The sequence below is a fragment of the Saccopteryx bilineata genome, chromosome 4 (assembly GCF_036850765.1).
Source record: "Saccopteryx bilineata isolate mSacBil1 chromosome 4, mSacBil1_pri_phased_curated, whole genome shotgun sequence".
Classification (NCBI taxonomy): domain Eukaryota; kingdom Metazoa; phylum Chordata; class Mammalia; order Chiroptera; family Emballonuridae; genus Saccopteryx; species Saccopteryx bilineata.
Window position 1 is genome coordinate 55555275 of NC_089493.1, and position 13230 is coordinate 55568504.

The 13230-nt window shown below is 51.8% G+C and overlaps 2 protein-coding genes and 1 long non-coding RNA gene across 6 annotated transcripts in view; 2 read left to right on the forward strand and 1 right to left on the reverse strand.

Annotated features, from left to right (window-relative positions):
* The first annotated feature begins 1997 nt into the window (after positions 1–1997).
* Positions 1998–8933, forward strand: PPIB (peptidylprolyl isomerase B). The gene is made up of 5 exons (XM_066274022.1): positions 1998–2195; positions 2912–3025; positions 3727–3820; positions 7861–8045; positions 8599–8933. The coding sequence occupies exons 1-5, from the start codon at positions 2061–2063 to the stop codon at positions 8719–8721; spliced, it is 651 nt and encodes a 216-aa protein (XP_066130119.1). The 5' UTR covers positions 1998–2060; the 3' UTR covers positions 8722–8933.
* SNX22 (sorting nexin 22) lies at positions 8751–12648 on the reverse strand. Of its 3 annotated transcripts, XM_066274021.1 has the most exons (7): positions 12100–12648; positions 11643–11726; positions 11136–11240; positions 10557–10651; positions 10168–10200; positions 9875–9942; positions 8751–9481 (listed from the first exon to the last, which is right to left on the reverse strand). In XM_066274021.1, exons 1-7 carry the CDS (start codon positions 12433–12435, stop codon positions 9360–9362), a joined length of 843 nt encoding a protein of 280 aa, XP_066130118.1. In that variant the 5' UTR covers positions 12436–12648; the 3' UTR covers positions 8751–9359. The 3 variants fall into 3 exon arrangements, with proteins under 3 accessions (XP_066130118.1, XP_066130116.1, XP_066130117.1); XM_066274019.1 differs by lacking the exon at positions 10168–10200 and having other exon boundaries at positions 12100–12639; XM_066274020.1 differs by lacking the exons at positions 10168–10200; positions 11643–11726 and having other exon boundaries at positions 12100–12642.
* The window catches only part of LOC136334155 (uncharacterized), a 28300-nt gene continuing 27614 nt past the window's right edge, over positions 12545–13230 (forward strand). For both annotated transcript variants that reach the window (XR_010731123.1, XR_010731122.1), the window contains exon 1: positions 12545–12662. This is a non-coding gene — a long non-coding RNA (uncharacterized lncRNA). The remainder of the gene's footprint in view (positions 12663–13230) is intronic.

The window sequence follows — 13230 nt, forward strand, 5'->3', positions numbered from 1 at the left end:
ATCCAAAAATTAAGAAGAGTGGAGCTGTTTGGAAGATGACCTTTGTCAGCACAACGATTTTATCTAGAAGTTCCTCCACCTGATTGAGGTGGTCTGGATTAAGCTATTAAGATTAGAAATAGCAGCCTGACCTGTGGTGGCACAGTGGATAAAGCGTTCACCTGGAAATGCTGAGATCGCCGGTTCGAAACCCTAGGCTTGCCTGGTCAAGGCACAGATGGGAGTTGATGCTTCCAGCTCCTCCCCCCTTCTCTCTCCCTGTCTCTCTCTCCTCTGTCTCCATCTCTCTCTCTCCTCTCTAAAATGAATAAATTAAAAAAAAAAATTTTTTTTAAAAAGAAAGATTAGAAATAGCAAATGTCATTTGTGTTCATGTGAAAACTGTTGAAGCTCTGTAGCTAGTGTGCAGTGACTTCAGTTTAAGGACAAGTTAATGCCAGTAGCTATTACATAACCTGAAACTTAAGTCAGTAGTACTTCATATAGAGACCAAACTGCAGTTTAGCTATAGAAACAGCCATGCGTACCTACTAGCTGGGCTATGAAGACCAAGAATTCCTGTTACTCTCTGAAAGATAGTTTTAAAGGTGTTTAATGACATCATAGGTCCACGTTTTGGAAAGCTGTCTTTTGGGGTATAAAATTTCCAATACCGAAGTATGTATGTGTTGTAGACTAGAATATCAAGTGTGTCTAAAGACGTCAAATAGTGCTGTGATGGCATCTAATAACTATTCCTGACTTAAACCTCAGGCTGTTGTTTATTTCCCACCTCGGTGATCATGTGACATTATTGCAATCATTATTGAGCACTTAGCCCCGCAAGTGTTGGGGGAGCTATGTACAAAATAAGTGCAACTCTTTCCACTGCTCACAAAGAAATGCAGTCCCCTCTCTAAAGAAAGAAATATATTTGAGAAAATAGATATTTTTTAAAAAAGTTGAGTTGCAAAAAAAAAAGCTGAGTTGCCTGACCAGGCGGTGGCGCAGTACATAGATAGTAGGACTGGGACGAGGAGGACCCAGGTTTGAACCCCGAAGTCTCAAACTTGAGCGCGGGATCGCTGGCTTGAGCGTGGGATCATAGACATGACCCGGTCCTCGCTGGATAGAGCCCAAAGGTCGTTGGCTTCAGTAAGGGGTCACTCGCTCTGCTGTAGCCCCTCCCCACCCCACCACCCCCATCAAAAGCAATCAATGAGAAAGCAATCAATGAACTAAGGTGCCCAACGAACTGATGCTTATCTCTTTCCCTTCCTATTTGTCCCTATCCGTCCCTCTGTCCCTCCGTCTCTGTCACACACAAAAAGATAGTTGAAAACCAAAGTATACATGACTGTGCATTGACTCATACAGCGGTAAATACAGTAAGATTATTGAAAGAAGAGAAAAGTGAGTAGTAAAGTAAGAGGAACCAAGTCAGAAAGTGGATTTTGAAGCAAGTTATACAAGATAAGTACAAGGAGCTATATAAGGTCATACTCTGGGTAAGCATAAACGTACCCTGAGTTCTTGGAAACTACCACAGTTAAGTCCAATTTGGTGGTTGACTGACCCAATACGACAATCGTGAGTACCTCGGGCCACAGAGGCCACCCATATACTTCAGAACAAAAAGCGTCCGCACCACCTTCCAAAGGACTCCCACTTCCTCAAAGACAGCGTGAGACATGTGACGTGCCGCTCTGCATGCCTGGTTTTGTAGTTTCTTCAGAAACCCAATCCTGTACTCTTCGAGGAGGCACCACATTCCGCTAATCCTTTTCCTGTGGGTGGGGATTAGAGAGCTGGAGAGCCAATGAGGCCGTAGTAACGTGGCAGCCACCCACGAGCCCGCGTCTTTGCCCGCCCCATTAGGAGCCAGGCTCCGCCCCCAGGGGGACCTACTATCAGCGCCGATCCAGAGGGGGGAAATGAGGCCCGCCCTCTTCTAGGAGGCCTGCAGGAGGACCGATCCCCCCCGTAACCGAACTCGGTTGGCGGCGCCGGTGTCCACGCCGCCGTACCCCCACCTTCTTCCGGCCCTGGGCTACCGGGGCCGCGTTCGCTTTTCCCGGTGGATGCTGCGCCTCTCTCAGCGGAACATGAAGGTTCTCTTCGCCGCCGCCCTGATCGCGGGCTCCGTCTTCTTCCTGCTGTTGCCGGGACCCTCCACGGCCGATGAGAAGAAGAAGGGGCCCAAAGTCACCGTCAAGGTCCGGCCTCCCTTCTCCAGACCTGCTTGGCGAGGCCTGCCCTCCGCTGCCTGGGTTGGCCTGGGTGCCGCTGGTTACTGGTGACCGAGGCATTTGGGGTCCCTGAGCTTGGGCCTGAGCGTCCTCAGCTTTGGCTCAGCCTCTTCCTAGTTTCCCGGCTGTGGCCTCGTGGTTCCTGGACGGCCCTCCCCGGTTCAGAGTAGAGAATGACCTGGACCCTCCTCGAAGTCCCTGCCCTGACCCAGGAGTTGGCCCCTGGGATGCCCAGGTGGGGCAGGCACCGTCAGCTGCAGAGAAGTCTGTTTGCAAATATCCCGCAGTGTGGCGAAATGGTGACAGAGCACATCTGCCAAATTGTAAATCCTTTCTCTATCTACTTGGGTCAAATTTTAGCCACTTCCAGTTACAAAGCACAGCAAAGTAATACTGCTCTTAAAAATCAGACTGTTTCTCTGCCATCCGCAGGGAGGCTTCTTGGGCCCTCCTTTCCCTAGCAAAGCCCCTTTAAAGTGACTAAGTTTATCTGTTTTTATGGGGTTTTGTGTGTGTGTATTTTTAAATTGATTTTAGAGAGAAAGACAAACATCAGTCTGTTCCTGTGTGTGCCCTGACCAGGGATTGAACCTGCAACCTTTGTGTATCAGGACGATGCTCTAACCAACTTTACTACCTGGCCAGAGCAAAGAGGCCAGGTTTAAAATGCCCTTTTTCCTCAGGTATACTTCGACCTGCGAATTGGAGATGAAGATATAGGCCGGGTGGTCATAGGTCTCTTTGGAAAGACTGTTCCAAAAACAGTGGATAATTTTGTGGCCTTAGCTACAGGAGAGGTAAGTGGCCAGAGCAAAGGTGGTCATGTTCATACCAAGTGAAGTTGGCAAGTATAGCTGGCAGCAAACTGAACGTAGAGCAGGGCCCATCTGTAGCGGTAGCCCTCAGTACCAGCTAACTGTTGCCCTGTTGGCCAGAGGAACCAGTTATCATCTTGAATTTTTAAAACTGATTCCAGAAACCTGGGTTTTTCTTCTTGAGAATACTTAAGACTGCAATAACCAAAGAAAGCATGTCTGAGGAAACAAGTTTGTGGCTTCTGCACTAGTGCATTCTCTCAAGAGCAAGGAGTCCAGAGTTTCCCAGGTTTAAAGAAAACAAGAGTTTTCTTTAAGAAAGTTTATATTCCAACTTTATTTGGGGTCAGCAGGTAACCTTTTTTTTGGTCAGTTTTCTTGCATGTGTTCTTACAGTTAGGAAAAATGAGAAGGGAAAAGCAGAGGCATTGTGTGAAATAGAATTATATAAAATTTGGGGACTGTATAAATGCAGAAGAATGCAATCTAGTCTTTCCTGGATCTGCACGGCAAGCCTGGCCAGTGGTCACTGCTTACTCAGAGCACATTGAACAGTGATGACTCTGGCCAGCAGTGATGTCTCTTCTGTGAGCAGGAGTTGTGGGCTGGGTTCCTGCAGGGCCTGTTTAATGCCTGCCTGGTGCCTCATGCCACCTCCTCACCTTCCCCATCCCTTTTTCTAGAAAGGATTTGGCTACAAAGACAGCAAATTCCATCGTGTGATCAAGGACTTCATGATTCAGGGTGGAGACTTCACTCGGGGAGATGGCACTGGAGGTAACTCAGGTCCTCTCTGGGAAGAGGGTTTATCAGTACAGCCTCCCAGGCTGGGCCATGTTGAGTAAACAAGGCCTCTTCCTTCCATAGTTGCAGAGGCAGGCCTGTCACCTGCATTGAGACCAGCTGCACCCTTCTTAGGGAACCCAGTACAAAGAAGAGGGAGTAATGGGGGGTCTGGTGGACATAAGAGGATCTCACCCAGTTGGCAGACTTGCTAGTCCAGGCCTGCAGCCTTGGTGAAGTGCATGGGTTGCCTGACCAGGCGGTGGCATAGTGGATAGAGCACAGGACTGAGACATGGAGGACTCAGGTTCAAAACCCCAAGGTCCCCAGCTTGAGTGTGGGCTCACCAGTTTGAGCCTGGGGTCACTGACCTGAGCATACGATCATAGACATGACCCCATGGTCGCTGGCTTGAGCCCAAGGTTGCTGGCTTGAGGCCACTCACTCTGCTGTAGCCCCCAGGTCAAAGCATATGTTGAGAAAGCAATCAATGAACAACTAAGGAGCCGCAACGAAGAGTTGATGCTTCTCATCTCTCTCCATTCCTGCCTGTCTCAATCTGTCCCTCTCTCTGACTCTCTGGCTCTGTCACAAAAAAAAGAAAGAAAAGAAAGAAAGAAATGCATGGGTTATTCTAGGTCAGGCATACACAGCCTGTGTGGACAGCCTCGGAAGCTTCAGCAGGGTTGGGAGAAGTTGCTTTGCTTGGAAGTGTCCCACCAGAGCCCACTTGGCAAGAGCAGACTGAGTCTCCCTTCTACGACACTTGTGAACATAGGACAGACAGACAGATACCCTACTAACCTACAGGTCTCACCATACTCGGGTGCATAGCCTGCTGTTCCTTCAGACATCTTCAGCTCACCCCATGAGTGAGAATTTACTGGGCCAGGCTCAGCTGGGTGCTAAGGATGCAAAAATCAGTGGGGCAGTAACTCCCTTTCTGTTCCGGTTCCTGAAAACTAATAAATTAGCCGTAGTTTAGCTCTTAGGACTCAGGCTCTGTCCTCAGGTTATCATCTAGGTGGGAAGAAATAGGAGAAAATACTAGGCACGCTACCTAACAATACAAGATACAAGCAGTAGCTAGCAGCAGGCCGCAGTGGAGAAGGACAAAGCAGACGTCATCCAAAATGCTCATTTCATGGAGTCAGACACAGTTGGGTGTGACCAGGTGTCTGTCACCTTATTTTGTGCCTTACAAGTGAGTCCTCTGAGCGTCAGTTTCTTCTTGTGTAAAGAGTGGTAAGAGTTCTCTGGGTGAGATCTTGAATGTACGTTCCCAAGACATGGTAAGTAGAGTCAGCTGTTGCCAAAGCGCTGACAAGCAAAGGTGATCAAAAATGCCCTTGAGTGTGAGGAGAGATTTGAGCAGGGTCCTGGCTGGGGAGGAAATGAATGGGCAAAGAAGAGGCACGATGAAGCTGTGAGCCCAGCTGTGTTCTGGGGCAGGAACTTGGCCACAGATGGAGCCGGGAATGGAAGCATACTGCTTTGTCCTACATAGAGTGAGGATCTGCTGAAGACCTGAATGTGGGGAAGACCCAGTCATAAAGGAGTTTGAAGGAAAATCATATGGCAGCAGGATTTGGATGTGGAACCGGGGGCAGACTGGTGAGAGGATTGGTGTAGCTCTCCCTGAGATGGAGCAGTGTGGGCTGGAGCCCCGGGAAGGGATGGCCTAGTGGGTAAGAGCAGGGATTTGAGAGCCAGACCCTCTTGGTTTGAATTGCAGCTCTGCTACTTTCTAGCTGGGGTACCTTTAACCTCTCTGAACATCCATTTCTTCATCTTTGAAATAGGGTTATTAGATCCTGCCTCATCAGGTGGGGCTTTTTTTTCTATGTAAAATGCTTACAACAGTTCTCCGGCATGCACTGTTACCACAGTAGGCAGTTGCCATTATTGCCATGGAGACAGCAGCAGGAAAGGCCAGAAAGGAATAGATGACAGGGATGGGGACAACAGTGTACGGAGGAAAAGTTGGCAAAGAAATAGCAGATGTCCAGAGGGAGAGATTACGAAGTATGTTGAGTTTAACATGAAGAACTATCCCTTTAATTTTGGAACTTGTATCTTGGGAAAGGGATTGGATCAAAGGATGTGGATTTGGGGATTGTCTGGAAAGCAGCAGGACTTGAAATCCTGCAGCTGGTTGAGATTTATAAAGAGGATTCTCACATGGGGAGGCTTTTAGCTGACCCCATCCAGGAGTCAGTGCACAGCCGTGGAGAGACCAGTTTCTTCCCAGTGTGGGACTGAGCAGCAGGGCACAGCCCCCACCAGTCAGTCTAGAAATTTTGGGGTTTTAGTCTTTTTTTTTTGAGAGAAACATCAGTTTGTTGTTCCACTTATTTATGCATTCATTGGTTGATTCTTTTATTTTTTGCATTTTTCTGAAGCTGGAAACGGAGAGGCAGTCAGACAGACTCCCGCATGCACCTGACCGGGATCCACCCGGCATGCCCACCAGGGGGCGATGCTCTGCCCCTCTGGGGAATTGCTCTGTTGCGAACAGAGCCATTCTAGCGCCTGAGGCAGAGGCCACAGAACCATCCTCAGCGCCTGGGCCATCTTTGCTCCAATGGAGCCTCAGCTGCGGGAGGGGAAGAGAGAGACAGAGAGGAAGGAGAGGGGGAGGGGTGGAGAAGCAGATGGGCACTTCTTCTGTGTGCCCTGGCCGGGAATCGAACCTGGGACTCCTGCACGCCAGGCCCTGACGCTCTACCACTGAGCAAACCAGCCAGGGCTCATTGGTTGATTCTTATATGTACTCTTACCAGGGATTGAACCTGCAACTTTGGCATGTCTGACTGACACGCTAACCAACTGACCAACCTGGTCAGGGCCTAGAAATTCTTGGTTTTGTCTTTTCCCATTTGCTACATAGCCAGAAATATCTCCCTGATTAATGTCAGCCTAGGAAATTTCCCAACCTGGTTCCATTCTGGAACCACAGGGTGAAAACAGGTGTATTAAAGAGGAAAAAGGAGCTTTGAAAGCTGTTGGATAAAACAAAATGAAATTGCCCTAGCTAGCTGCTTTAGTGGTAGAGCGTTGGCCAGGCATGTGGATGTCCCTGGTTCCATGTCCCGGGTTCAGCTCCCCACCAGGGCACACAGGAGAAGTGCCCATCTGCTTCTCCACCCTTCCCCTTCTCCTTCCTCTCTCTTCCCCTCCCACAGCCAAGGCTCCACTGAAGCAAAGTTGTCCCAGGCAACTGAAGATGGCTCCATGGCCTCAGCCTCAGGCACTAGAATGGCTCCAGTTACAATGGAGCATCGCCCCCTAGTGGGCTTGCTGGGTGGATCCCGGTTGGTGCATGCAGGAATCTGTCCCTCTGCTGCCCCACTTCTCACTTCAGAAAAATACAAAAAGAAAAAAAATTACTGTATCACTGAGTCACAGTGAATCTTTAGAAGACAAAAAAGGCAGAATTTCTCCTGTTATCTTGGGATCTCTGAAACTCTGCTCTAGGCCCCCTTTGTCATGTCCCCTGGCCCCAGGCTCCTTATGAAGAGACATTTACACACTCATTGCCACCTTTTATTTTTTTGTTCATCCATTGATAAGAGGCTTTTGACTTTCCAGAACCCAATGGCAGCTACCTCAGTGTCTCTCATGTTCTTAGGAAGACAGGCTAGTTGGCTACAACATTCCTCCTCTTCAGAGGGTTCTCACCTCCTCCCCTGCCCTGCATCCTGTACAGCCATTCTCCACCAAAATCCTCCATTGTAGGCCTCTCGGGCCAGAGCCTGGGTTAATTGTTAATGCGTGCTTTATGTAAAAGCCATACACTGCATTTTCAGAGATCCATCATGCGAGTTGTTCCCTGATCACCCTGGCCTCGTGACTCACTAGATCTGTCCGCGTGGTTTCGCTTCAAAGGCCAGAGGACAGGAAGGAGACAGCTCTCAGACTCCTGTACTCCACTTCAGCCTGACTGCATAGGACAGGTTAACACCCTGGGATCCTCACTCCAAAGATCTGCTTGGTTTGTGCCAGGCTAGCTCCCCTGATCTCTTTCTTTCCAGGTAAGAGCATCTATGGTGAACGCTTCCCCGATGAGAACTTCAAGCTGAAGCACTATGGGCCCGGCTGGGTGAGCATGGCTAATGCTGGCAAAGACACCAACGGCTCCCAGTTCTTTATCACGACAGTCAAGACATCCTGGTTGGATGGCAAACATGTAGTGTTTGGCAAAGTCCTAGAGGGCATGGTAAGTTTCAGAAGAGGGCTAACCCTGGGTCACCCTTACCAGGGATGTGACAGACCTTGGGGTCAGGGCTTCATATATTTTATCCCTTTCCCTAAAGGGAACCCACAGATTCAGACCAGTGTTCATGTCTGCAAACATAGGGGCATTTAGTAATAATAAGTAGCCTACCTCTGTATGCCCCCATGTCCTGAATCCTTCAGGCGGCTAGGCCTTGTTGAAGTTGTACCACTGCAGGGACCTCGCTCCATCACTGTGTGTGCTGGCTAAGTAGCACCAACTCCCAAGCCACCCTCTTCCCCCTCCCTACCCTTTGCCCAAACTGGGTGATACTTTAGAGGCGCAAACTGCCACATCCTCTTATCAGAGCTGAGAGTTCTCCCTGCCCTGGGCTGGCAGCTGGCCGGGATTCCATTGGGATGTTGGTGCCTTCAGGCTGGTGGGCTGGTCATCACATGGGAGTCTCAGTTCTCTCCAGCTATACACTAGGACCTGCCTCCCTTGAGTGGCGAACCTCCTGATCCACCTGCCTTCTTGCTCCGCCTCTCCCTCCCAGGAGGTAGTACAGAAGGTGGAAAGCACCAAGACAGACGGTCGGGACAAGCCCCTGAAGGATGTGGTCATCGCAGACTGTGGCAAGATTGAGGTGGAAAAGCCCTTTGCCATTGCCAAGGAGTAGGGTCGCAGGGACCTTTTCCTTTTGAGTGACTGTTTGGCCCTGTTGCCCTCTGGCAGGGGTGAAGACAGCACACCCTGGGGCTCCGTGCCACACTGGCGCTAGTGCTGACATCTGACAGAGTGGACCCCTCCCCTCACATTCCGCCTGCCCAGTTTTGTAACAACCTCCTACCAATGCTAACCAATTAAAAAAAAATGGTGGGTTTTTTATAACCTGTGTGTAGGCTGGGTTCTTGAGTCTATAGCACCTCTGCCCATCTGTGTCCCAGCCTGTCTGGGAGTCCTGAGGCAGTGGGGGCTCACCCCTTCCTTGGGCTCAGGCCTAAACCCTTTCCCCACAAACTGTTGAGTTTTTGCTCCTTGTTTCTAAACTTTGCCAGCTATTGTGCCTCAACCTTTGCTTGCCCCCTCCTAAACTGACCTCTCCCTTTATCCTTATCGTCTGTTGTCCCTGCCTGGGCCCCAGGGCTATAGGGTGCACAAGTTCTGGCACACCCAGTCACTAGTGCAGTTGAGTTTTGAGCCTGCTGTGGTAAGTCCTGGGCCCAAGCCAAGAGGGAGCTAGCCCATGTCTCTTCTGTGGGGCTCACAGGAGGCACATGACTGTCCTGGCAGGTGGTCCAAAGGCCTGTAGGCTGGTCAGGGCATCAGTGGCAAAGGTGCAGGGTGATAGGGAGCCTCTGGCTGGGTGTCAGCTGTGCTGGTGCGAAAGCCGTAGAAGCCCTGGAGCACGCCGTTGACCACCACATTGGGCAGAGGCTCTGGGACAAGGGAAACAGGAGGAAGGGGAAGAGGAGGTGTGGGACAGTCCTAGCCTCGGGCCTGCAGCTCCCTGAGCCCCTGCCGATAGCTAGTGGCTGATCTCCTGAAATGAGGCCTCGGCATTCCCAGTTCACATTCCATTTACATTAGCTTGGTAAAGCCAGGCAGGGGAGGAATGCGGACCACGGGAGCCAAGCTCATTTCACCATGTCTGCTCCCCAGAGAAGACAAAGCAGGCAGGTGACAAGTAGAGGAGCAGCAGTGGTCCCAGAAGGCAGCAGAAGGGAGATGCTGCCAGGGGTCCTGGGAGCTGAGAAATGGCAAGTTCACCTCCACTCCCACCCTGCTTCCTGGGCCCTAAATAGGGGCTATAGGTGAGAGGCATCCCTCACCTGGGGATGAGATGCAAACATAGGGATCCTTGTAGAAGGTGATGACAGGCCTGTGGTGCAGCTGTGAGCTAAGAGGAAAAAGGATTAATGAGCAGTGGAGGGTGAGGTGGGGCAGTTTCCTATTGGATACAGACTAGGAATTGAGATCACCAACGACCCACAGGGAAGAGGTAAGAGGGCAGAAGTCTCAGGAGGCACCAACAGGAAAACCTGGACCAACAGGATGGGCAGGACCAGCCTCCTGGCTTATGGCCACCAGGGGGCAGCGGGTGCAGGAAAGGGCTTCAACTTGCCAGCTGTGGCTAGGCAGGAACTCCCCGAGGGCTCTGAAAAGAAGAGAGCGAACTGCCTGCAGATGCTCAGGGGAGCATGAGGAAGGGGTGGAGAAACAAGACCAGAACTTGACCTCCCAGGGGGCCACTGCTTCTATTTGTAACCAGCTCAGTTCCGGAGGCCGCTGGGGTAACCAAGGCTATGCAGAAAACAGCCCCAACCAGGGGGGTCAGGAAAGCTGACAAGAGTGCTCCTGTCTCAAGGTGAAAGAACCAGGCTTGGGCCTGGCAGATGTGAGGAGGAATGGGATTTGGCCTCTAAAACCTTCACCTGCTTGCTGCAGAGAGCCCCTCTTCCCCCGACACCGGGGCCCCTCACATGCTAAGCCATGGCCCCTAGATGTGCTCACCCCCAGCTATTAGCCTTGGCATCTGTAGGGAAGTGCTGAAGACTCAGGAATTCCAGTAGCTCCTTGGGCACATCCCAGTTCAGGTGCAAGATGCCCTGGAGAGGAGGACAGAGGAAACCTGTGACCCAGCTGTGTGATAGCCCAGTGCCAAGTAAAACACGGGTCCTGCCAGGATGGTTACAAAGTTCAAGACAGCCAGAATTAAACCAAGCTAGGCCCCTTCTGAGCATCAGGCCTGGGTGATTACACAGGTATGCCCAGGAAGCTACCTAGCCTGTAATTGGCATCCCTGTGTGGGGAGGAAGGAAGGTGTCACTGACCAACATTCTCTTCATGAGGGCAGTGCAGGGTCTGCATGAGGGGAAAAGAACTAGCTTTCATTTAACTTCCTGAAGCAGGTGGTCCCAGTTCAATGAAAATTCAGATTTAACTGAATTCAATTAATTCTGAAATTACTGTTAAGGAAATTGAGGCTCAGGGTAGGAAAAAATACAAAATGCCTGTCTCAACCATGCCTCCACACCCTCTGGGTCACACCTGTCGTCCAGCAGGCTGGGAGGATAACAGACCCCTGCCCACCTGGATATAGGCCTCCAAGCCCTGCCGCCGCTGCTCCAATCCTCTGGTCCTCCAGTTGGGCAGGCGTTTCGAGGGAAATTCCGGCACTTTGTACAGTTTCTTGATCTGCCAGGAGGTTACCGCGGTGCGATCAGTGTCCCTACTGAGCTCTTCAGCTCCCTTCATCCTATCAAGATCCTCCCAAGTCTCCCCACCCCGAAAATTTAAGGCTCTACCCTAGGACAGACTCGGGTAAGTGTGGTTGGGACATGGGCAAGAGAGGCCCCAACACCCACAGACTCCTGAGGGTGGGCCGGCTGCGCAGGGGCATGGGCAGTACCGGCTGAGACCTGCCTCTCTGTGTCCACCTCGCGGCCCGCAGGGAGGTCAGTGCCCAGGATCTGACCCTCCAGGGGCTTAGGCAGTAATGGGGGTGGAGGAGCAGGGGCCGCAACTCGTCTGCCCGCCCCCCGGGGCTGGACAGAAGCCGGGCTGGGGTCGGTCGGTTGCTCGGCGGCGCCGCCTCACCCTCTTGTGCAGCGCGTGGAACTCGCTGTAGCGCCTCGGCACCGTGTGTCTGCGCCCGCGGTACCGCACCTCCACTCGGAACACCTGCCGGGCGGGCGCGAGCAGGCGGGTGCGCGTGAGGCCCCGCGCAGGGTGACCACCCACCCTCCAGTGCTTAAAGGCACAAAGCAGCCTTGGAGAGCCGCGGCTTCCCGGGAACCCTCCCACGCTCCCCACACTCTCCGGAAAAGGGGCAAGCGGACCCGCCTTCCGCTCGCTACAGTCCGTCGTGAGCCCACTCCGCGGTCCGCCGGGATGGCACATCCAAACGCCCCGTGACCCTCGGCAGACTGTCCGCAGAGAGCGTGGACCGCCTCACTCGGACGCCCCAGCCCGGGGCGCGGGATCGCCATTGCGCTCGGCACGAAGAAGTCCGACGGGTCTCTGCGCCCCTTTCCCATCCATTGCCCCCGCTCACCATGTGGCCTTTCTCTGGGCTCTGCCTGGGCGCCTCGGCCTCCGGCCCCACGGACGGGATGTGAACTTCCAGCATCTGCGCCTGGGCCCCTGCCCCTCCTGGCGTGAAGCTGGAAGCAGGAGCTCTCCCAGCGCAGCTCCGAGACCTTGGTGGGGCGGGGGGCCGACCCCGCCCCCAGATGGGCCCGCCCCGGGCGTGCCTTTGCGCCGCCGGGTCTGGCGAAGGCCAGATTAGTCCGCGAGCCGGGTGGCGGGAGCGGAGAACCTCCATCTGAGCATGATGGGGCTGCAGAGCGGGTGAGGACACTTTGACGGAGATGCATCCGTTTGTCAACATTCACTGAGCGCCCACTGTCAGAAACGTGAACGAGTGAAAATTTCACCTGCTCTTTGTTGAGCACCTACTAACGACCAGAGCCTGTGGGCGAGAGGCATGGAGGGAGCGGGGCGCCTACCTCAGGAGCCAACAAGGGATGTTTCTTTGGTTCTTCACACCTATCCCCGGCCACCCCAATCCTTGTCTCTTCTCCTTCAGCCTGGACCCTGTGAGAGCAGCCACCATGGGTAAGGCTTGGACCCTATCTAGTTTTGATGTCTCCTTCCCTCAGCATCCACAAACCCCTTCATTCATCCGGTTGGTTGGTTGGTTTGTTTATACATTCATGTGCCCTGCAAGAGGCAGTTGCGCACTAGTCCTAGGCTCTGCTTTACGGGTCAGACAGCTTGGATTTTCCAAATTGTGTAGACTTGTGCTCAGTGGTGGGATTCAAAAAATTTAACAATCAGTTCTCTGCCCTAACGACTGTTTTACGTATTAAACATATACCAAAGGTAGTTTATTATTTCATGTATTTAATAATTAAATAAGAGTAAAACAGGTACACAAGACTAGATTATAAGAGTTTTCAAATGTTAATGAAAAATATTAATACCTAAAAAAAAAAACCAGTAATCTTTTTTAAGATTCTTCCATTTTGCTTCTTGATGTCCTTACTTGCAATTAGTTTTCACCTGTGGATGGGATGAACATTACTACGAGCGAGTGCTTAGAATACACTGTTGCGCAGATGAATGTTAAAAAAAATAAGGAATATAAATTTGTGATTTCTACACTGGGCGGCTGCCCAGGGGC

Bases quoted from the DNA above. Each gene is read 5' to 3' on its own strand.
- PPIB (XM_066274022.1), top strand. From the start codon at position 2,061: ATGCTGCGCCTCTCTCAGCGGAACATGAAGGTTCTCTTCGCCGCCGCC. The intron at 3,026-3,726 runs GTAAGTGGCCAG...CCCTTTTTCTAG, and splicing joins TGGCCTTAGCTACAGGAGAG to AAAGGATTTGGCTACAAAGA. The intron at 3,821-7,860 runs GTAACTCAGGTC...CTTTCTTTCCAG, and splicing joins TCGGGGAGATGGCACTGGAG to GTAAGAGCATCTATGGTGAA.
- SNX22 (XM_066274021.1), bottom strand. From the start codon at position 12,435: ATGTTGACAAACGGATGCATCTCCGTCAAAGTGTCCTCACCCGCTCTG. The intron at 11,727-12,099 runs GTGAGCGGGGGC...CCCGCCCGGCAG, and splicing joins GCCCAGAGAAAGGCCACATG to GTGTTCCGAGTGGAGGTGCG. The intron at 9,482-9,874 runs GTGAGGGATGCC...CCCTTGTCCCAG, and splicing joins TGTTTGCATCTCATCCCCAG to AGCCTCTGCCCAATGTGGTG.